General features: G+C 38.0%; 1 protein-coding gene across 3 annotated transcripts; it reads right to left on the reverse strand.

Annotated features, from left to right (window-relative positions):
- Positions 1–2,727: 2,727 nt before the first annotated feature.
- Positions 2,728–13,151, reverse strand: LOC117596623 (uncharacterized). Of its 3 annotated transcripts, none has more exons than XM_053231893.1 (6): positions 12,977–13,151; positions 9,735–10,061; positions 9,329–9,418; positions 8,954–9,034; positions 5,163–5,261; positions 2,728–5,068 (listed from the first exon to the last, which is right to left on the reverse strand). In XM_053231893.1, exons 1-6 carry the CDS (start codon positions 13,020–13,022, stop codon positions 4,962–4,964), a joined length of 750 nt encoding a protein of 249 aa, XP_053087868.1. In that variant the 5' UTR covers positions 13,023–13,151; the 3' UTR covers positions 2,728–4,961. The 3 variants fall into 3 exon arrangements, 2 of the variants coding, with proteins under 2 accessions (XP_053087868.1, XP_034158058.2); XR_004577683.2 differs by lacking the exons at positions 2,728–5,068; positions 5,163–5,261 and adding exons at positions 5,743–8,108; positions 8,199–8,297 and having other exon boundaries at positions 9,219–9,418; XM_034302167.2 differs by lacking the exons at positions 2,728–5,068; positions 5,163–5,261 and adding exons at positions 5,743–8,108; positions 8,199–8,297.
- Between the last annotated feature and the right edge of the window lie 10,234 nt (positions 13,152–23,385).

The following is a 23,385-nucleotide window of genomic DNA, read 5'->3' on the forward strand; positions in this document are numbered from 1 at the left end:
TGAGAGAGTGTCTATGCTGGGCTGCAGCAGATTTTTTCCACTGCGTTTTTCCGTTTCACCTCTCGTTGGTGAACGAAGTGATGAAAATGCTCTGGTTAAAAGAAAGCCATAAAAGAAATCTTAAGGCAGTTACAAGAGAGAAACAAAGTCGTGCTCTCCAAAGCCTGCCTCCCATGTCCTCGTTTCCCTTCCATACCCACCAGTGTATCGCAGTGGTGCCAAAACCTGGGATTGAGGCTGATATGATATGAAGGTCATCACGTTCCTCACCGCTTTACACCAAGCCCAGCATCAGGCCTTCCATGACCTATGTGCTGATCAACATAGAGGAATCCAGGCTGTGATGGCCGCATACACAGAGAATTGACAAGTGCTCTGGAGCCTGATGCAGTCAGCTGATACACCAGCTTCATTCTCATCCTCATGAAGATGACTCCACAGGACTATCCAGTGGCTTTTGTGGAGTTCTTTCTCATGCTATAGTAACATGGGCCTGGCCAAAATCACAGTGGGCCAGTGTACCAGCATCTCAAAATGGCAATTCTGCAGTGGGACGGCTGTACACCAGAACAACAATGGTAAATGTTCAGAACCTTGACCCTCAATGAGCCTCTGGGGATGCTGCTCAAGAACATTAATTCTGTATAATAGGGGTGCTCCACTACCTGAGATTTCACTGGGAGATAAAGTGCTTGTATTATCACCCACGTCAAGTTCCAAATTACACACAAAGTGGCAAGGGGCCTTTGAGGTCACACACAAAGTTGTGAACAGACAGGTGGCAATATATTACAAATGTAAGAACCACCCCAACCTCCTAAAGCCATGGAGCGAGGCAGTCCCTGTGACCACCCTGGTCTCCTGTGGATACCACCTCTTAGCACCCTTGAAAGCAAAGGTTGCTCAGTTGTAATCAGAGTTCTCTCAGGTATTTTCACCCCTGCCTGCCCACACTAATCTCATAGAACAGTACATCGAGACTACCCCAGGGGTGGTTGTGCACAGCTGCCCCTACCATTTACCTGAAGACAAGAAACAGGTGGTTTGGGAGGAGCTCAAGGCTATGCTTGATATAGGTGTAATTGGGGAGTACCACGATGAGTGATCCAGTCCCATCATCCTGGTTCCCTACGTGGACGGGTTGGTCCGTTTTTGTGTGGACATTAGAAAGTGATTGCAGCCTGCCTGATACAGAAAGCCAAAAAGGAGGTGAGGCAGATTCTTGGGCTGGCAGGCTATTATCAGTTTGTGCATAATTATTAAGACATCACGAGCCCTCTGACTGACCTCACTAAAAAGGGAGTGCCAGATCTGGTAGAGTGGACAGAACCATGTCAAGAGTCTTGACCCTTGATCTAGGGTCTCGACTTGACTTGAAATCTAGCACTAGGGATTTGGGACCTGACTCAAAATCTTGATCTATCTGTTCCGGACTTGACTGGAAATGTAGAACGAGGGGTGATGGATTTGATTTGAAATCCTGATCTAGTTTGAGATCCTAGATCTAGAACATGTTTCGAAATTATTAGCTATATGTTCTGGACTCGACTTGAAATCTAGAATAGAAAGCTATGTGTTCTGGACTTGACTTGAAATGTAGGGCTCTGAGATTTGGACTCTACTCAAAATCTAGAGATAGGGGTTCTGGTCTTGACTAGAGATCTAGAGAAATCTAAAGTGAGCTCTGTAATTTAAAATGAGCTCTGTAATTTAAAGCACCTTTAAGTAATTTAACTTAAACAAAAAAAAATGTTAGGACTGTGCTATCAATGCTCTCCCCTACTCCATGCTCAAAAAGAATTAAATGTTCACAGTTAACTACACAATTTGCATGTTTCTACATAATACAGTTTGCAGGAAATAATATTCTGTATTCAAGGACAACGTGATATATAAACTATAAATTTGCACAAATGCAATTCCTCTGTTCCTGTGTAGAGCTTCGACACTGCAGATTCACACTTCCATCTCCATCAGCTGTGCTGTAGTGAACTCGGGCAGGATCTGATAAAGATAAGAGCAAAGTGGTTAATAACTTCACACACACATTTAGTATAATTACTGCAGCTGGATAATATTGTGTGAATATTGTGTGTACCTTTCTTTCTGGTGCTGCAATAGACCACAGCCACGATAATGTGCAGAAAGATCACAGTCACCACGGCAAAGGGGACAAAGGGAAGAGGCTCTGGACGAACTGCAACAGCATTTTTTTTAGTTCTCACATTTCGAGATACAAATAATCAAAATAAAAAAAAAAATTCAATTTATAATTTCACATGATTATTAAGCAGAATAAATAATATTGCTAGTTCGGTTGTACAGGTTAAATTTCTTATTATTAATATTAGAAAAAAACAAGACAAAGAAATAAAATTGTTTGGAATTACTGTATATAAATTATAAAACACTGTTGTGTTCTTATAGAAACACAACATTATTGCCTCAGATTCAAAGCATGAGAAAAAGCATCACACTTTTTCTGTGGTCTTCACACATTTCAGTAAGTAGTTCCCTTTTTCTGTCCCTTTTTATTTTCTTTCTTTTTTTTTTTCCAAATAGCAGACAGACTGACTAATGCATTACCCGTATCAACAATAAAATTTGTGTGTGTGTGTGTGTGTGTGTGTGTGTGTGTAGTTCACAAGGAAAATAGGATAACAGGTTGTCCAAAAATGACTATTTTCTACTTCTTTCTAGCTTTATTTGAAAAAAAAAAAAAACAAATCATTACAGCTAGCTGAATATTTAATACAGTGGCAAGTCTGGAAAATAAATTAAAATAAAATCTTAATTCAATTATACAATTATGAAACAAACAGCACTCCCTGTGAGAAAGGTTTCATGCAATACCAAACATTGTGAGATCATGTTCAGACCAGATGAAAATGCAGGTCTCCTCCTCTTATTTACAAATTCTTTCATTCGAGTGGGGGAGGCGTGATGGAGCACTGTTTGTGATTGGTAAGGAGGAGGAGCCTGGGAGAAGGAGTGGGTAGTTCAATGAATATGCCTGAGTGTGATTAACATGGGTCTATTTATGTGTGTTTTACAGTGAAATATGGGACCTGAGAGAGTGTCTATGCTGGGCTGCAGCAGATTATTTCCACTGCGTTTTTCCGTTTCACCTCTCGTTGGTGAACGAAGTGATGAAAATGCTCTGGTTAAAAGAAAGCCATAAAAGAAATCTTAAGGCAGTTACAAGAGAGAAACAAAGTCGTGCTCTCCAAAGCCTGCCTCCCATGTCCTCGTTTCCCTTCCATACCCACCAGGGTGTCGCAGTGGTGCCAAAACCTGGGATTGAGGCTTATATGATATGAAGGTCATCACGTTCCTCACCGCTTTACACCAAGCGCAGCATCAGGCCTTCCATGACCTATGTGCTGATCAACATAGAGGAATCCAGGCTGTGATGGCCGCATACACAGAGAATTGACAAGTGCTCTGGAGCCTGATGAAGTCATACACCAGCTTCATTCTTATCCTCATGAAGATGACTCCACAGGACTATCCAGTGGCTTTTGTGGAGTTCTTTCTCATGCTATAGTAACATGGGCCTGGCCAGAATCACAGTGGGCCAGTGTACCAGCATCTCAAAATGGCAATTCTGCAGTGGGTCAGCTGAACACCAGAACAACAATGGTAGAGGTTCAGAACCTTGACCCTCAATGAGCCTCTGGGGATGCTGCTCAAGAACATTAATTCTGTATAATAGGGGTGCTCCACTACCTGAGATTTCACTGGGAGATAAAGTGCTTGTATTATCACCCACGTCAAGTTCCAAATTACTCACAAAGTGGCAAGGAGCCTTTGAGGTCACACACAAAGTTGTGAACAGACAGGTGGCAATATATTACAAATGTAAGAACCACCCCAACCTCCTAAAGCCATGGAGTGAGGCAGTCCCTGTGACCACCCTGGTCTCCTGTGGATACCACCTCTTAGCACCCTTGAAAGCAAAGGTTGCTCAGTTGTAATCAGAGTTCTCTCAGGTATTTTCACCCCTGCCTGCCCACACTAATCTCATAGAACAGTACATCGAGACTACCCCAGGGGTGGTTGTGCACAGCTGCCCCTACCATTTACCTGAAGACAAGAAACAGGTGGTTTGGGAGGAGCTCAAGGCTATGCTTGATATAGGTGTAATTGGGGAGTACCACGATGAGTGATCCAGTCCCATCATCCTGGTTCCCTACGTGGACGGGTTGGTCCGTTTTTGTGTGGACATTAGAAAGTGATTGCAGCCTGCCTGATACAGAAAGCCAAAAAGGAGGTGAGGCAGATTCTTGGGCTGGCAGGCTATTATCAGTTTGTGCATAATTATTAAGACATCACGAGCCCTCTGACTGACCTCACTAAAAAGGGAGTGCCAGATCTGGTAGAGTGGACAGAACCATGTCAAGAGTCTTGACCCTTGATTTAGGGTCTCGACTTGACTTGAAATCTAGCACTAGGGATTTGGGACCTGACTCAAAATCTTGATCTATCTGTTCCGGACTTGACTGGAAATGTAGAACGAGGGGTGATGGATTTGATTTGAAATCCTGATCTAGTTTGAGATCCTAGATCTAGAACATGTTTCGAAATTATTAGCTATATGTTCTGGACTCGACTGGAAATCTAGACTAGAAAGCTATGCGTTCTGGACTTGACTTGAAATGTAGGGCTCTGGGATTTGGACTCTACTCAAAATCTAGAGATAGGGGTTCTGGTCTTGACTAGAGATCTAGAGAAATCTAAAGTGAGCTCTGTAATTTAAAATGAGCTCTGTAATTTAAAGCACCTTTAAGCAATTTAACTTAAACAAAAAAAAATGTTAGGACTGTGCTATCAATGCTCTCCCCTACTCCATGCTCAAAAAGAATTAAATGTTCACAGTTAACTAGACAATTTGCATGTTTCTACATAATACAGGTTACAGGAAATAATATTCTGTATTCAAGGACAACATGATATATAAACTATAAATTTGCACAAATGCAATTCCTCTGTTCCTGTGTAGAGCTTCGACACTGCAGATTCACACTTCCATCTCCATCAGCTGTGCTGTAGTGAACTCGGGCAGGATCTGATAAAGATAAGAGCAAAGTGGTTAATAACTTCACACACACATTTAGTATAATTACTGCAGCTGGATAATATTGTGTGAATATTGTGTGTACCTTTCTTTCTGGTGCTGCAATAGACCACAGCCACGATAATGTGCAGAAAGATCACAGTCACCACGGCAAAGGGGACAAAGGGAAGAGGCTCTGGACGAACTGCAACAGCATTTTTTTTAGTTCTCACATTTCGAGATACAAATAATCAAAATAAAAAAAAAAATCAATTTATAATTTCACATGCTTTTTAAACAGAATAAATAATATTGCTAGTTTGGTTGTACAGGTTAAATTTCTTATTATTAATATTAGAAAAAAACAAGACAAAGAAATAAAATTGTTTGGAATTACTGTATATAAGTTATAAAACACTGTTGTGTTCTTATAGAAACACAACATTATTGCCTCAGATTCAAAGCATGAGAAAAAGCATCACACTTTTTCTGTGGTCTTCACACATTTCAGTAAGTAGTTCCCTTTTTCTGTCCCTTTTTATTTTCTTTCTTTTTTTTTTCCAAATAGCAGACAGACTGACTAATGCATTACCCGTATCAACAATAAAATTTGTGTGTGTGTGTGTGTGTGTGTGTGTGTGTAGTTCACAAGGAAAATAGGATAACAGGTTGTCCAAAAATGACTATTTTCTACTTCTTTCTAGCTTTATTTGAAAAAAAAAACCAAATCATTACAGCTAGCTGAATATTTAATACAGTGGCAAGTCTGGAAAATAAATTAAAATAAAATCTTAATTCAATTATACAATTATGAAACAAACAGCACTCCCTGTGAGAAAGGTTTCATGCAATACCAAACATTGTGAGATCATGTTCAGACCAGATGAAAATGCAGGTCTCCTCCTCTTATTTACAAATTCTTTCATTCGAGTGGGGGAGGCGTGATGGAGCACTGTTTGTGATTGGTAAGGAGGAGGAGCCTGGGAGAAGGAGTGGGTAGTTCAATGAATATGCCTGAGTGTGATTAACATGGGTCTATTTATGTGTGTTTTACAGTGAAATATGGGACCTGAGAGCGTGTCTATGCTGGGCTGCAGCAGATTATTTCCACTGCGTTTTTCCGTTTCACCTCTCGTTGGTGAACGAAGTGACGAAAATGCTCTGGTTAAAAGAAAGCCATAAAAGAAATCTTAAGGCAGTTACAAGAGAGAAACAAAGTCGTGCTCTCCAAATCCTGCCTCCCATGTCCTCGTTTCCCTTCCATACCCACCAGGGTGTCGCAGTGGTGCCAAAACCTGGGATTGAGGCTGATATGATATGAAGGTCATCACGTTCCTCACCGCTTTACACCAAGCGCAGCATCAGGCCTTCCATGACCTATGTGCTGATCAACATAGAGGAATCCAGGCTGTGATGGCCGCATACACAGAGAATTGACAAGTGCTCTGGAGCCTGATGCAGTCAGCTGATACACCAGCTTCATTCTCATCCTCATGAAGATGACTCCACAGGACTATCCAGTGGCTTTTGTGGAGTTCTTTCTCATGCTATAGTAACATGGGCCTGGCCAAAATCACAGTGGGCCAGTGTACCAGCATCTCAAAATGGCAATTCTGCAGTGGGTCGGCTGTACACCAGAACAACAATGGTAGAGGTTCAGAACCTTGACCCTCAATGAGCCTCTGGGGATGCTGCTCAAGAACATTAATTCTGTATAATAGGGGTGCTCCACTACCTGAGATTTCACTGGGAGATAAAGTGCTTGTATTATCACCCACGTCAAGTTCCAAATTACTCACAAAGTGGCAAGGGGCCTTTGAGGTCACACACGAAGTTGTGAACAGACAGGTGGCAATATATTACAAATGTAAGAACCACCCCAACCTCCTAAAGCCATGGAGCAAGGCAGTCCCTGTGACCACCCTGGTCTCCTGTGGATACCACCTCTTAGCACCCTTGAAAGCAAAGGTTGCTCAGTTGTAATCAGAGTTCTCTCAGGTATTTTCACCCCTGCCTGCCCACACTAATCTCATAGAACAGTACATCGAGACTACCCCAGGGGTGGTTGTGCACAGCTGCCCCTACCATTTACCTGAAGACAAGAAACAGGTGGTTTGGGAGGAGCTCAAGGCTATGCTTGATATAGGTGTAATTGGGGAGTACCACGATGAGTGATCCAGTCCCATCATCCTGGTTCCCTACGTGGACGGGTTGGTCCGTTTTTGTGTGGACATTAGAAGGTGATTGCAGCCTGCCTGATACAGAAAGCCAAAAAGGAGGTGAGGCAGATTCTTGGGCTGGCAGGCTATTATCAGTATCAGTTTGTGCATAATTATTAAGACATCACCAGCCCTCTGACTGACCTCACTAAAAAGGGAGTGCCAGATCTGGTAGAGTGGACAGAACCATGTCAAGAGTCTTGACCCTTGATTTAGGGTCCGGACTTGACTTGAAATCTAGCACTAGGGATTTGGGACCTGACTCAAAATCTTGATCTATCTGTTCCGGACTTGACTGGTAATGTAGAACGAGGGGTGATGCATTTGATTTGAAATCCTGATCTAGGTGTTCCGAACATGTTTCGAAATTATTAGCTATATGTTCTGGACTCGACTGGAAATCTAGACTAGAAAGCTATGCGTTCTGGACTTGACTTGAAATGTAGGGCTCTGAGATTTGGACTCTACTCAAAATCTAGAGATAGGGGTTCTGGTCTTGACTAGAGATCTAGAGAAATCTAAAGTGAGCTCTGTAATTTAAAGCACCTTTAAGTAATTTAACTTAAACAAAAAAAAAAATGTTAGGACTGTGCTATCAATGCTCTCCCCTACTCCATGCTCAAAAAGAATTAAATGTTCACAGTTAACTACACAATTTGCATGCTTCTACATAATACAGTTTACAGGAAATAATATTCTGTATTCAAGGACAACATGATATATAAACTATAAATTTACACAAATGCAATTCCTCTGTTCCTGTGTAGAGCTTCGACACTGCAGATTCACACTTCCATCTCCATCAGCTGTGCTGTAGTGAACTCGGGCAGGATCTGATAAAGATGCAAAGTGTTTAATAACTTCACACACACATTTAATATAATTACTGCAGCTGGATAATATTGTGTGAATATTGTGTGTACCTTTCTTTCTGGTGCTGCAATAGACCACAGCCACGATAATGTGCAGAAAGATCACAGTCACCACAGCAAAGGGGACAAAGGGAAGAGGCTCTGGACGAACTGCAACAGCATTTTTTTTAGTTCTCACATTTCGAGATACAAATAATCAAAATAAAAAAAATTCTATTTATAATTTCACATGCTTTTTAAGCAGAATAAATAGTATTGCTAGTTTGGTTGTACAGGTTAAATTTCTTATTATTAATATTAGAAAAAAACAAGACAAAGAAATAACATTATTTGGAATTACTGTATATAAGTTATAAAACACTGTTGTGTTCTTATAGAAACAAATTAGCAGTGATGGGGTGTTACTGTTACTGTTACCATTTGGAATATTTTCCAATAACAGCATATCCTGAAGTGTTTTATTCTTCTTTCACCACAGCAATTTGCCAACGCTAACAGTTGGTTACTCATTAAAAATACATTAAATATTAACTACATTTATACACTTGTTCTAATACTTTATTGTTTCCATACTAGGTAAAGCTGTACGTTTTCCAACATAGGAAAGTGTTCAGCACTGATATATGTATATATATATATATATATATATATATATATATATATATATATATATATATATATATATATATGTTTATGTGTGTGTGTGTGTGTGTGTGTGTGTGTATACATAAAGAATATAAAGATATATAAAGAATACATAAAATATATATTCATACATACAAAAAACAAACAAAAAAATAACTTACCTTCTCTTGTAGCTGATATCAGGTGGAGTGTGCTGTGTTTGTTGTTTGGCTTTGTCACACTTGCTCTGGTTTTACTCAACACTAGAGTAATGAAAGCACATAGAGTAATGAAAACATGAAAAAAACCACACACACAGACACACACACACATATATATGTGTGTTTGTGTGTTTGTGTGTGTATGTGTGTGTGTGTATTCATACACAAACACAAAAAGAAAACATAAATTCATACATACAAAAAAACAAACAAAAAAATAACTTACCTTCTCGTGTAGCTGCTCTCAGGTGTATATATAGCAACTCGCAGCTACGACCGTGCGTGTCCATTTGGCTCCTGGGGTATATATAAACAAAAAAAATCAAAATAACTTACCATCTCGTGTACCTGATGTCAGGCAGTGTGTGCTGTGTTTGTCATTCGGCCTTGCTGTGCTCGCTGTGGTTGTACTGAGCACTAGAGGAGCTAAAGGGGCGAGTAGTTAGTAATGTAAATGTGTATTCATAAATCATATTTAACACATACAGAGAGTGTGAGATATTGTAAACACTGTGTGGATCATTACTGGATCATTAACACATGATTAACACTCATGTCCTAATTGGGTCAAAATGACCAAAAAAGTCAAAAAATGACTTTAAAAAATACATAAAAATAATTTAACATTTTTGGCAATGAACACAAATGATTATTTTTACAGTCACTTTTATGTTACAGAAATTATATTCAGTACATTTTGTGATTAGAGCAACAAGAGACAACAACAAAACACTTACTTTACCTTCTACTGTGAGGAAGACAAGCCTTAGGTTACTGATCTGATTCTTTTCCCGACATTGATACTCTCCTCCATCCTCTGCAGTCAGGTGTGATATGAGGATAGTAAAATTTCCTGGAGCGTCATCAGTAAGCAGCTGAACTCGGCCCCGGTAGCGGTTAATCTCATCACTGGGATAGATGGCATCAAAATTAATTGTATCCTTTTTTCTAAATCCCCATGTGAGATTCAGTGCTCTATCCTGTGGATCAGCGCAGGAGCACGACAGCACTACAGACTCTCCTGATGATGCTGTTATGAAAACCTGTGTATTATCCAATAACTTACAACCTGTACAGTACAAAACAGCGTGTCAGGTTACTCTTAATCCAGATGTTTACAATATCATCAGCCACTGTTCATAACTCATTTATTTTTACACTCGCAAGCTGAAAATTACCAGACCATAAATCACACATTATAGTGAACATATCATTATATCAAATAAATTATTACCAAACAAGAACATATGCTGAATACTGGCATTAACTGTATCTATGTATGTATATACAGTATGTATAAAAAAATAATAAAATAAAATAAAATAATAATAATTTTTGCTATTTAAAGAAAAATAAGGAATTTGTATTACTGCCACATTTTAGAGAATATCAATAATACAATATAGTACAATATTAATAAATAATAAATAATATAATATTTTATTTTTATTTTAATTATATTTTATTACTGCTATGTAAAGAACACACAAATAATAAGAGATTTAAAATAAGAAATAAAATAGAATATATAAAAATATATATACATAATATTAAAAAAAAAGATTTTATTATATTTATGTTTATTTTTAATTTATTGCTGTCTTATTTTTTTTTACAATTTAAAGAATATTTAGAACCTGATAAAGAATTAGCAGTTGTGTCTTAAAAGATTTTATACTAGGATATTATTTTGTTTTATTTTTATTGTATGTATATTTTATTAATGCCTTTTTTTGCTATGTACAGGACATGTATAGTATAACGAGGGATTTGACATTTGTGTTCATATTTTACATATTTTATCTGTAATTTGTATTATTTTATTTCATTTTTATTTTATTTGTCTGCCATTTGTTTTTGTGAAATGAACACACAAACACATACACACTCACACACACTCACACACACACACACACACACACATATACAGTGTTATTATATATATTATGTATATATAATAAGGTATATGTAGAATAAGGTATTTGAAAGTTGTTTCCATATTTAATATATTTTATGTATAATAAACTTTCCTTAAAAATAAATTGAAAATAAACAAATAAAATATAAATTCCTTTTGTAAGCTCACACTGCAGGAAACTGTTCATGTGTCTTTGCTGTTGTCAGCTGGAGGTGACAGACAAATGCAACACCTCAGAGAACCACAGAGAACCACACAGAACTGTGAACTTCATTTGTGCACTAAGACATGCTGAACTTCTTCACAACAATCGCCTCATAATCCACTAGACTAGCCTGAAAATGTCTGTTTAACTCCTCTAAATGACTAAAATACTTTCTTTACAAAACTAAGAAAGAAATATGTTTATCCAATTCACTGGCTCTTCAAAAAGTTTGTACTTTTTTCTACAAATGATAATTATCTCAAGAAGGTAAACATACAGATATATTCTTATACCGTAGCAGACTACCATTTTTACATAAAGATAAAAACTAAAGAAAAAACCTAAAACTAAATTCTTTTTAAAATAATCCTTTTAACCTTGCGCCAATGCAAACATTTTTTATTTGTACTGTATCTGACTATTAACATAACTCCTATTTGATTGAAATATGAATATTATGCAAAAAGCCTCATATATGTGCACTGAGGTTGCAGTTTCCAGTTTACTGATCTAGTAATTAACTGAAATTTAAATAAATAAATAAATACATAAATAAATAAAAATGCTGATTCTATGTGAAAATAGCGTGATATGAGTGTTCTGGTGTATTGCACTTATTTTACCACAATATGTGATAAACCAGCAGATTTTATTACATGATTTAAATCTAAACCAAGTCTTAATGTCCAGCTGCACATCTTATGTATATTTGAGTATGATCTTATAACGTCACCTTTATACATGTCATGATGTTAAATGCAGTAGGAACATTTATTTATTTATTGTTTGTTTGTTTGTTTAAGTCTTTACAATATCATCGTCCACTGTTCATAACTCATTTATTTTTACACTCGCAAGCTGAAAATTCCAGACCATAAATCACACATTATACTTTACATATCATTATATCAAATAAATTATTATCAGAAAAGAACATATAGTGAATACTGGCATTAAGCGTATCTATATATGCGCAATTGTGTATGTATGTATGTATAATAATAATAATAATGATAATACATTTTGATATATATATATATATATATATATATATATATATATATATATATATATATATATATATATATATATATATATAAAATAAGGTATGTGTAGAATAAGGTATTTGACAGTTGTTTCCATATTTAATATATTTTATGTATAATAAACTTTCCTTAAAAATAAATTGAAAATAAAAAATAAAATATAAATCCATTTTGTAAGCTCACACTGCAGAAAACTGTTCATGTCTCTTTATTTATTTATTTATTGTTTGTTTGTTTAAGTGTTTACAATAATAATAATAATAATAATAATAATAATAATAATAATAATAATAATAATACATTTGCTATGTGAAGAAAATATATTATAAGGAATTTATAAGAATTTTTTAAATAAAAATGAATAACATAAAACAAACAAAATGATTAACTCCACTATAGAGTTGCAGCATTTAAAGCTAGCTAAAGCATTTTTTTTTTTTCACTCATAAAACGACCTTTTTTTAACTTTTATTTTAAATCCATTTTATTTGCATTTGATTGTGTAATACTTGCGTAACATCAAACAACTTAGTTCCTCTTATTCTGTTAACAGCTGTCCTCTCACCAGGCTTTCTCGCTTTCTCTCTCTCTCTCTCTCGAAGTTATTTATCTTTCAATTTCACTGAGATATTGATAGTGATTCAGTCATAATTTTAAAAAGGAATCGCTAAGTTTGCAAAAACTTAGTGGAGCTTTATGGAAAACCACTGAAAGTTTGAAAAAATGAAAAGAAAAAAAAAGTTCTAATAGTAATTTTAGAAGGAAATCAGAAGTCACACTGCCGGAAGTGATAACATAGAGAAAATCGGACTCACCTTCAGCAATGTGAAGAAAAATGAGAAGATAAAAACAAGTCTGCATTCTTACTAGCTCGTACCGACAGGACTAGAATGACACTTCAGTGTGCGTGCTGCACAATTTTACTTTGCATCAGCTGTGGGTTTGTGACAAAGCCACTGGATCACGTGATCTCGGGCAGACTTACTGCTTTTTTACGCCTTGTCACTCACTCACTCACACACACACACACACACACACATTTTCATTCTGTGCCTCAGATTCAAAGCGTGAGAAAAAGCATCACACTTTTTCTGTGGTCTTCACACATTTCAATAAGTAGTTCCTTTTTTCTGTTCCTTTTTCTTTTCTTTTTTTTTAACCTAACTAACAGACACACTGACTTACGCAATAGCCATAAATCTTTCAACATTAAAATATGATGTGCTGTTATAACACACACAGCAGCAAATCCTCTAAAAATAATGGTTTTCTCCATCTTCTGTCTGGAAAAAAAAAAATCATTACATCTAGCTGAATTTTTAGTACTATGGCAAGTCTAGTGTGACAAGCAGGAGGGAGGGGCCAGGCTGTGAGGACGTAAGCCTGGCACTGAGATGACTCAAAATTTGATGTGGGAGAGAGGGATAAAGGAGCAGCTGGAGACGCCGAGGGAGAGAGACAGATGCGCGTGTGTTTTGTGTTTTATGTTCTGTTTATGTGCTGTTTATGATTAAACGTTACGTCTGAGTTCACTCTGTTCCCTCCTCCTTCTTGCCCGTCACTGAATTTGTTACATTGGCGCTGAAACCCAGGAAGGAGGAGGGATGCGCTGTCAGAATGTAACAAATTACAGCCTGGCCCCTCCCTCCTGCTTGTCACACTCCTCCACGGGCAGAATCAGGCCTCCGGCCTAACGTGGACCTCCTGGCGGATGGCTACAGCTTTTTTTTCCCTTTTCAGGCGGATGGCAGTGATTCCTCCCCTTTCTGGCAGATGGCAGCCACTCCTCGCTGTTTTGGTGGACAGTCGCTCCTCCCCTTTCCAGGTTTCCGGCAGTGACTCCTCCCCTTTCAGGTGGATGGCAGCGACTCCTTCCCTTTCTGGGCAGACATCAATGACTCCTCTGTCCTCTGGTGACCGCTCCAGCCCCACACTTCCTCAGTGCTGCAATCCTCGCGCAGCGAGGCCTCTCTGACAGGAGGTGGGAACCGAGTGAACTCAAACGTAACATTGTGCCAGGCGTGCGTCCTCACAGCCTGGCCCCTCCCTCCTGCTTGTCACACCAATTACTATACATTAACAATTATTGAAGCTTGTCCAAATTTACTGCAAGTGATATTTGTAAATTGCTAAACCATCTCTATGTTTAATTTTGATATACTAGCATGTCTAATGAGCTCCAGTAAACAGTGCCTTGCATAAATCTTGAAATCCCTAAATTAGTTTCGATCAGAAGTCACATAATTAGCTGAATGGAGTCAATCTGTGCAATAAAAGTGTCATGTGACAAACAAGGAGCTATCAAAACTTTGTCTGGGACAAAGTTCTGGAAAAAGTATCAATCAGTTTTTGGCCAGGGGTAATGCTTAGCATTATGCTACCACCCCCATGCTTCATGACATCATGACTCGTAACTGTAACGAGCGGTGAGCAGAGACAGGATGCAATCCTGTTTTTCTGTGACTCCTTGTTCCCGTGTTTCCCATCTTGTTTTTCCTACTTTGGTGTTTGCCCTGTTCCGTGTTTAAGTTCCCGTTTTCCTGATTTTTGACTGTTCATGTGATTTTTGAATGTGGAAATGCCTGTGTTAACCCTGTCTGCCTGTGTATCAACCCCTGTCTGGAATTGTGATGATGATTTTTGGATGTGTCCCAGTAAACACTCTGATCTCACGTGATTGTGTCCTGCTTCTTCACCTCCACACTGCACATTACAGTAATCTCATGTTCAGTTCCAGGTTGTAACACTACAAAAGTTCACAGGGGGTGAATACTTATGCAAAGCACTGTACCAGAAAGCATTGACACGTTTACTCAGGTAAGGAATTTGTGTACTTCTACACCAATGGTGAGTGAAATTTCACTTTTTAGACCAGTCATTTTCGCACACTCGTGTAAGTCAGTGTTTTGCGATTCTAAAGTCATGACCACTGTAACACACCTGGACAACCAAGAGCAATAAAACCTCTCATTATATAGCTCTTATGGCTGTACAGTATGTGTAGCAGCATCTGTTTTCCAGAGTAACAGCGAAAATCAATGCATATATTCTATTTCAGCTCAGTAAACTATTTATTACTATCATGTATGCTGACATAAACTCAGCTTCGTTGTTTTATTTTAGAGTTTAAAAGGCTCCAATAACCAGGAATCCCCCCAACCCAAACCCATCTGTTTTGATGTTGTGTTGGTTTCTCAGGGTAAAATCGATAATGAAAGATGATCACGCTTCGGCGGCCCGAGCCGAGGAGCCTCAATCCATCTCTTCAGGAGCAGCTAAGAATTTATCAGGGCTTGAAAACAGACGCAATTAAAAGCTGAACTCATTAACTCTCTGGCGGTAGTTTCCCAAGGCAAGATAAAAAATCTTTAGCACAGTTGTTGATGTTACGCCGTAGATCATAATGAGCAGTAAGACTGATGGAATGGAGTGTGAAACAGGAAGAGTGTGTGGCTTGTTCTGTTTGGAAATCGCTATGCAAAATTTTTAGGGGTTGCAGTCAGAACTGGTGAGAAATTACGTCAATATTTATGTGAGGAAATTTGCACATATTTAGATTAGATTTGAGTTCAGAATAGTGTGTAAGTGAGACATGCCTCAGTCAAACGTTTCACTCAAACTCGACCCCGTGTGCGTAAATTCTAAATACTGCTTAGTTACGAAGTTACATCTGAGATCTGAATACTTGTTTTATCTCAATTTATTTCCTTCCTGTTTCTCTATTTCTTGCTCTACGAATGCTTTAATATTTGTTGAATACTACACTGTGTGTGTGTGTGTGTGTGTGTGTGTGTGTGTGTGTGTGGATGACCTCCTGCAGGGTACAAACTTAGCAGATTTATTTCCCTTCAGCACACACTGTCACTCAGCGTTAATGTTATTCAGCACACAGGCTATGGGCAACTCGAGCTTTCTCTTAGCAACGCATTGCGTATTTCTCTCATTACACCTCTGCCAGTGAAGCACAGTTTCCACTCCTCTTAAGTGTGTACTATCTAATTCCAAGTCGCTTTTATTTATATAGCTCATTTAAAAGACAATAAATGTCTGCCAAAGTGCTGCACGATAAAATCAAAGAATGTCGAGCAGAAAATGAAATGCAAAATAAAATAAAGTAGGCTGATAAATGAAAAATGAAGATGACTTTCTTATAAGGAATAAAACACTCTGTGTCATGCTGTTATGGGAAAATAATCAACGACAGGATGGTGTTATGAAGCAGGTTTACTGTTTTCCGCAAAGCTGATCATTTTCCTGTTTCTAATACCACAGCAATTTGGCAACTATTACAATTGTGTAATTAAACAACGACACATTGCACTTTTTTTTTTTTTAATTTAAATCAGTTTTTTTGAATGCTGTGGAACATTTATGTAACAAGTTAGATTCTGATATCACATATGTTATAGCCTATACTATAAACAGTTGCTCCCACACAAGCCTCTCTTTTGAAGGTAATAACACAAAAAAATTGATTATCTTTTACCAAAGTCTTTAGATTGGTCGGATGTCTGATAGTGAGTCAACATTTCAGTGTTAAAATCTTCGTGATAGATCTGTTGGGTGTTCTGAGATGCTTTTCTGCTCACCACGTTTGTAAAGAGTGATTATTTGAGTTTCCTGTCAGCGCGAACCTGCCTGGCCGTTCTCCTCTGTCCTCTCTTCTGTGTAAACTCTGTCCCAGGAGATCAGAAGTTTCTGAAATACTTAAATTGGCATCAATGACTATGCCACAGTCACTGAGATCACATATTTTCCCCTGTTCTGATGTCTGATTTGAACATTAACTGAAGATCTTGACTTGTATCTGCATGGTTTTATGTATTGCGCTGCTGGAAACCCCTAGCAATAGGCGTGTGTCCATCAGTGTCGGCTACATACTTCGTTCCCCCACCTTTTTCTCCCTTTTTATTATATCTTTTACCTTTATGATACCTTTGACCTCTCTCTCTCTCTCTCTCTCTCTCACACACACACACCCATATATACACATTTTGTCATTTTCCTGTCATTTGTCTCGTCTTATCGACTAAATACTGTATGTTCGATACCTGGCTCGACATGCTGTCTCCTCTCCCCCTGTTTTATTCACAGCGAAACAAGAAATCGATTTCTATAGAAGAGAAGAGATGTGAAACTCCACACAGACACCATGTGCTCCCACAATGCACTGCGGTCAACACGCAAGCTCTCGGCCACCCAGACCACACCACACCATCTGCCTTAAAAAGAGGATGAAGCCGTGACTGTGTTTATTTCACAAAGAATAAAGAGAGACAGATGAAGTTGTTTCATACCCAAAAATATAGTTTTCCACCTGGGTTTCTTTCCTTCCACTTCCTGGTTTTACTTCTTTCCACATGGTTTTACTTCCTGCCGTCCTTCAACAGTTCTCCAGCAGTCAGTGATGTGGGTTCATCTTTCCAGGTTTTAATTTACTAGAAACACCCTATACTGTAGTCTCACTTACACAGGGATGGTATCTCTTTCATGTATGCAAACTTTAATTTAAGGATGTTTGGAGAAATATAAAATGATGGGGGGATTTCCTTTCACTGTTAATATTTTATTACTTTTTATTTCCTTCCAATACTTAACAACAAATCAGTACTCAATACTTCTGGTCTATATAAAATCTTCTGGTTTATATAAAAATTACAAATTTGTTATTTCTACAGTCAGAATTAGAAAACATGGATATCAAGAACTAGATGTGAACTAAATGAATTGTTTTATTATGGAAATAAACCTTATCACTTACAATACTCGTCCACTTTCTCTCTTTCATCCATCCCTAATATGAAAAAAAGATTAAATACAACATGAATGATTCTATAAAATGCAAAATAAGAACTTACAATTACAGATATTTAATATTTCGATAACAGGAATTATTACTTTTCTTCTGGATTTTCCCCTGCTGTACCCAGTGGGAGGATTCAGGACCATACTATTTCTCTTTTACACATTCTCTCTCTCTCTCTTTCTCTCTCTCTCTGTCTTCTTACCTCTCTTCTCGCTCTCTGCATCTTGCAGTCTCTTTCTCTTTCTCTCTGTGTCTTCTGGCCTTTCTTCTTGTTCTCTGCATCTTATAGTCTCTCTCTCTCTCTCTCTCTCTCTCTCTGTGTGTCCTCTGGCCTCTTGTCTTGCTCTCTGCATCCTGGTCTCTCTCTCTCTCTCTCTCTCTCTCTCTGTGTCTTCTGGCCTCTCGTCTTGCTCTCTGCATCTTGTAGTCTCTCTATCTTGCTGTCTCTCTCTCTCTCTCTGTCTCTCAGTATGTGTGTGCGTGTCTTATGGCCTTTCTACTTGTTCTCTGCATCTTGTAGTCTCTCTCTCTCTCTCTCTCTCTCTCTCTCTCTGTGTCCTCTGGCCTCTTGTCTTGCTCTCTGCATCCTGGTCTCTCACTCTCTCTCTCTCTCTCTCTCTCTCTCTCTCTCTCTCTCTCTCTCTCTCTCTGTGTCTTCTGGCCTCTTGTCTTGCTCTCTGCATCCTGGTCTCTCACTCTCTCTCTCTCTCTCTCTGTGTCTTCTGGCCTCTTGTCTTGCTCTCTGCATCCTGGTCTCTCACTTACTCTCTCTCTCTCTCTCTCTCTCTCTGTGTGTCTTCTGGCCTCTCGTCTTGCTCTCTGCATCTTGTAGTCTCTCTCTCTTGCTGTCTTTGTCTCTGAGACAGGTGTGTGTGCAGCAGGGTTCTGAGATACAGGGAAAGCCCACACTAACACCCTGCAGTGTGTGAACAGGTAGTAATCAGGAAAAGAACAGCGGGTGTGTGTACTTCTACTTTGAAGTCTGATTTCAGTCCTGCCGACTGGCCTACACACATCCTCTTCTGGGTTTAAAAATAAAATGCACCAGGAGCTAAAGAAAGAAATCGGACCACAGTAGGTCAAGGACTGTCAGCTTAAGCTCTACACTCTCAGAGGTTTGAAGACTCTGAAAATGTATCAAGCGTTGAAACTGTCAACATATGACTTAGATTAGATATTGATATATTAATTTTGTTTTGATAACAATAGTGATTCATTTTTTTCGTGATGAAGCAAACAAATGCTTCATCGTGTATTATAATTTGTAGAAATACGTGATGTTTTGGATTTTCTCTTGCAGAGGTCTTATTCAATTTAACCAAGGGTGCCTAAACTTTTACACACATTTGTAGAGCAATAGGTATCTATGATGATATGATGGTAGTAATGATTAAAATACTAGAACAAATATAATATTGAACATTATCCAAATGAAGACAAAAAACTAGTGTTTGTAATTTCAGTATAGTATTTAACATTTATGGAAGGAGTCTCCAGTGTCAGCGCTTTGTAACAGTCAGAAATAAAGCTGTAATTTTAACTTTTTTTTTAAATAGAGAGAAAGAGAGAGAGAAAGAGAGACAGACAGACAGACAGAGAGACAGAGAGAGAGAGAGAAAGTGATACCAGGACCTAACTTGTTTCATGGATGTTCCACAACATCCAACAACTACAACTGGATAAAAAGGACACTTGTTTTTCTTTAATAAATAAAAACATTGTTAGCACTGGTACGTCACTGTGGTGTAAGTGGAATAAACCACTTCCGGATGTGATGTTATAGGAAAATAATCAACTTCAGGGTGGTAACAGTAAATCCACTTCATCCCACTACACCGATATTGATTATTTTCCTATAACAGCATGACACCGAGTGTTTTATTCTTTACTTATTAACAATACAAGGTATATTAAGTGTATATTAAAAACAACTTCACAGTTATATTACTAGAAAATCAACAGATGGCCTGAGCCATTGCTAGTTAGAACACAGGGGTTAGGTTTTTATCCCAATGTAAATATTAACACGCAAGAGCACTGTGAGATTTCTTCTTTTTTTTCCTCCATAACATACTGAAACTGTCTACAGCATCTGCTTGTTCTCAGCATGTAGAACTGACAGCGGCGCACACGGTCCATCTGCTCTTCCTCACTCGGTCTAATTGCTGCTAGATGTCCAGCGGAAGATCAGACAGGAGACGATGATGCACTGTCCAAATCGTGCCTCGTGTCATCTTTTCCATGACACACTCGAGCAGCGTGTGTAAGCAAGCGCGACCGTACTGCAGTTTAACGGATTTGCGAAAGACGGAGAACTGGCAGCTTGAATGTTCTCATCTCTCAGCACCTCATTTCCCTCTAATGGAGAGTGAATGAGTCATATGTACACCACAGAGCTTCATGTAGTTACACAGGCTGCAGGATTACGAAGTGAAGTGAAGTGTAGTGGTCTGCTCCATTACTTGAGTTTAAACGAGAACTAAGAAAACTTCTGATTACTTTTGAGACTCTATTTCCAATGTGATATTGTTGAATGATTCTATATACAGTGTTCCTGTTTACATGAATAGTTTTGCCCCCAAGTTTCCATCATCGAACAGTTTCTTCATAACTTCAACAAAATAGACTTCAAGTTATAACTATAATGAATTCAGAAATGACTCTGATGCTTATGACTCTGGTCCTGGCTACATACTGTAACTGTAAATGATTTACAATCGCGCTCCCATTTGAGTCTGGTTCCTCTCAAGATTTCTTCTTCATATGGTCTCAGGGAGATTTTCCTTGCCACCGTCACCTCTGCCTTGCTCATTAGGGATAAATTTATCAATTTAAAATTTATATCCATAATTTATATAGTTCTGTAAAGCTTCTTTGTGACAACGTCCATTGTTAAAAGCGCCATACAAATAAAACAGAATTGAATTGAATTGAATTTGATAGGTCCAGACTTACCTTCCTTGCTCTTCTAACTTCATGGCTTTCATAACATATCATGTGTAGGAGTTATATATGGAATAAAGCACTTACAGACATGCTATTTTAGGAAAATAATCAATGACATGGTGATTGCCATGATATGCAGACTGAAAAGGAATAATCAAATAATAAGATATTATATAATAAGATTATATATATTATATAATACTTATATAATAAGATAATAAGTGTAAGGGGTGACCGATGCCAGTTTTGTAGCATTACAGCAAGTCCACACTAGGTTTTTTTCCTGATTTTCTCCCAAATTTATTCACCTGCCAATTCCCGCTGTGTTATGTGACAGCTAGAAACCAGACAGAGTGAGAGCTAACACATGCTTCCTCCAAGACAAGCATCATTTAAACCTGCTGCTCATGCTCCATCACGAAGCAAAACAAAACACATTTGGAGGAAATTGCTCTACCCTCTTCTGCATACATGAGCTCACAGATGCCCAAGATTAACTAGCGTCACTGTGATTGACAGGGGACAGAGAGTAACACCGACCCTCCCACTCATAGAGAGCAATGGCGATCTCTTCTATTCACTCAGGAATAAGTACAGCCTAGTTTGTAATGCTGAATTTTGTAGCGTTAAGTCCAGGTTAGTTTCTAATGCCCAGCAGCCATTTTCAACTGCAGCCCTGTGAAGTGTCATACATTTTCAGAAAGGGTTGAAATGAACATTATGTCCCATTTCTCTGCAAGGTCAAGAAGTGCTTTAGTCATTAGCGTGTGAGCACTGACTGAGGTGCTAGCATATCCTGTTAGCATAGCCGCTAGCACAGGCCAGCCGCTTCGTGCCTAATGAACCAATGGAAAAGAGGAATGGGGAGAAAATGAGATTTACACTCCAAGACACACACACACACATACCATTATACACTGCTCGTTCAGGCTATTCACGCAACTCTGAATTACAGACCTACAACACTGACACACTCTCTCAGTCATTTTCTTTTCCTGAACATTCATCACCGTTAACTGTAGAGTATAAATAAACGTAGCGTAATTAACAAGAAACGTAAATACTCTGATAATATCATTTATACCACAGTGCTCAATTCTGATTGGTCAGAAGGTTAATTAACTGCTTAATGAACTTACAGTAATGCAGTTCCTGTAACATTACAAGCTGTATTGTTTTTGTAAGTGTTTTTACCTGGAAAACAGTGAGGCTTGTGAGAGAACAACCTGTTTATAGCTGCTGTAAATGAAGTGATAACAGCAAAAAGCGTGTTTCATGGACGTTCCACAACATTACACTATTAATTTAGACTTTACTATAATTACTGTACTATAATTAAAACTATAACTGGATAACTGGATCCCTTATATAATTTATTCCATTTGAATCTATATTGTAGTATGTGGTATAACTAATTATAACTCATAAATTGCATCACTAGCTTCAGCTTCAGAGGGCATACCCTCAAAGTCCGTAAAGACATCATTTAAGTCTTGTGTAAAGCACAGGTCTAATGTTTTCTTTTATTTAATTCTCATTCTACACCTTATTGCGTCGTCTGACACTAGTAGTGAATCAACTGTAATAAAACACAAGAAACTCCAGGTGTTCGATACCTTTGAGTGGCAGTGTATAATTAGAGTGATAATTACCAAAATTGTGTGTACTGATCGATAAAGTAGATAAAGATTCGCTACTCCACAGACAACCAGAATGATTTTTTTTCCAGTGTCCGCTCAGTTACAGAGTAAACCTCTAGATGGCATCATTAGCTCCCAGATCACAGCACTAACACCAGTTGTATTATACTTTACCCCAGATCATGAAGATATTACCGAACACAGAACGCTTTGAATCTTTTAGCATTTCTCAGGAATTTGTAAAAGGTACAATAATCATTTATATGTATTTTATCTATAAATAATGGAAATGAAATGATTAGTGTGGTCATGACAAAAATAAAGTCAAGGAAAGAAATCTGCTCCGTATAAGCAGCTGATGGAAAAAGAAAAAGCATGCATTAATAATAAGAAAACAGTGAAGGCATTCCTTCACCGTACCATTCCATAAGCGCTAACAATATCTAGGTACTTAATTAAGGAATAAAACACCAGGTGGCATGCTGTGACAGGAAAATAATCAACAACAGGGTGGTATGATAAGGCCAGACCCAAAGCAGAGTTATTGTCACAACCATAACGTTCATTGCTTTCCTATAACAGCATGTGGTGTTATGTTTTATTCCACTTATACCACTGAAATTTACCAATGATACCAAGTTTTATTTATTTAAGAATAACATATACTTTCTATTCATTTATAGTTACATTATTGTTGTGGAATGTCAGCAAAACAAGTTAGTTCCTGTTATTATTTACGTTATAACCATTGTTTGCTTACATTCACTCAAAGTTAATAAGAAACCACAAAAACGCAACCTCCGTCCTGAAGACTTTCTCATAATGGAAAACT

The sequence above is a fragment of the Pangasianodon hypophthalmus genome, chromosome 30 (assembly GCF_027358585.1).
Source record: "Pangasianodon hypophthalmus isolate fPanHyp1 chromosome 30, fPanHyp1.pri, whole genome shotgun sequence".
In the NCBI taxonomy this organism is placed as follows: Eukaryota; Metazoa; Chordata; class Actinopteri; order Siluriformes; family Pangasiidae; genus Pangasianodon; species Pangasianodon hypophthalmus.

Coding starts and splice junctions, on each gene's coding strand:
- LOC117596623 (XM_053231893.1), bottom strand. CDS start 13,022: ATGCAGACTTGTTTTTATCTTCTCATTTTTCTTCACATTGCTGAAG. Junction 5,262..8,953: donor GATATCAGCTACAAGAGAAG/GTAAGTTATTTT, acceptor ATGCTGTTGCAG/TTCGTCCAGAGCCTCTTCCC. Junction 5,069..5,162: donor TTGCAGCACCAGAAAGAAAG/GTACACACAATA, acceptor TATCTTTATCAG/ATCCTGCCCGAGTTCACTAC.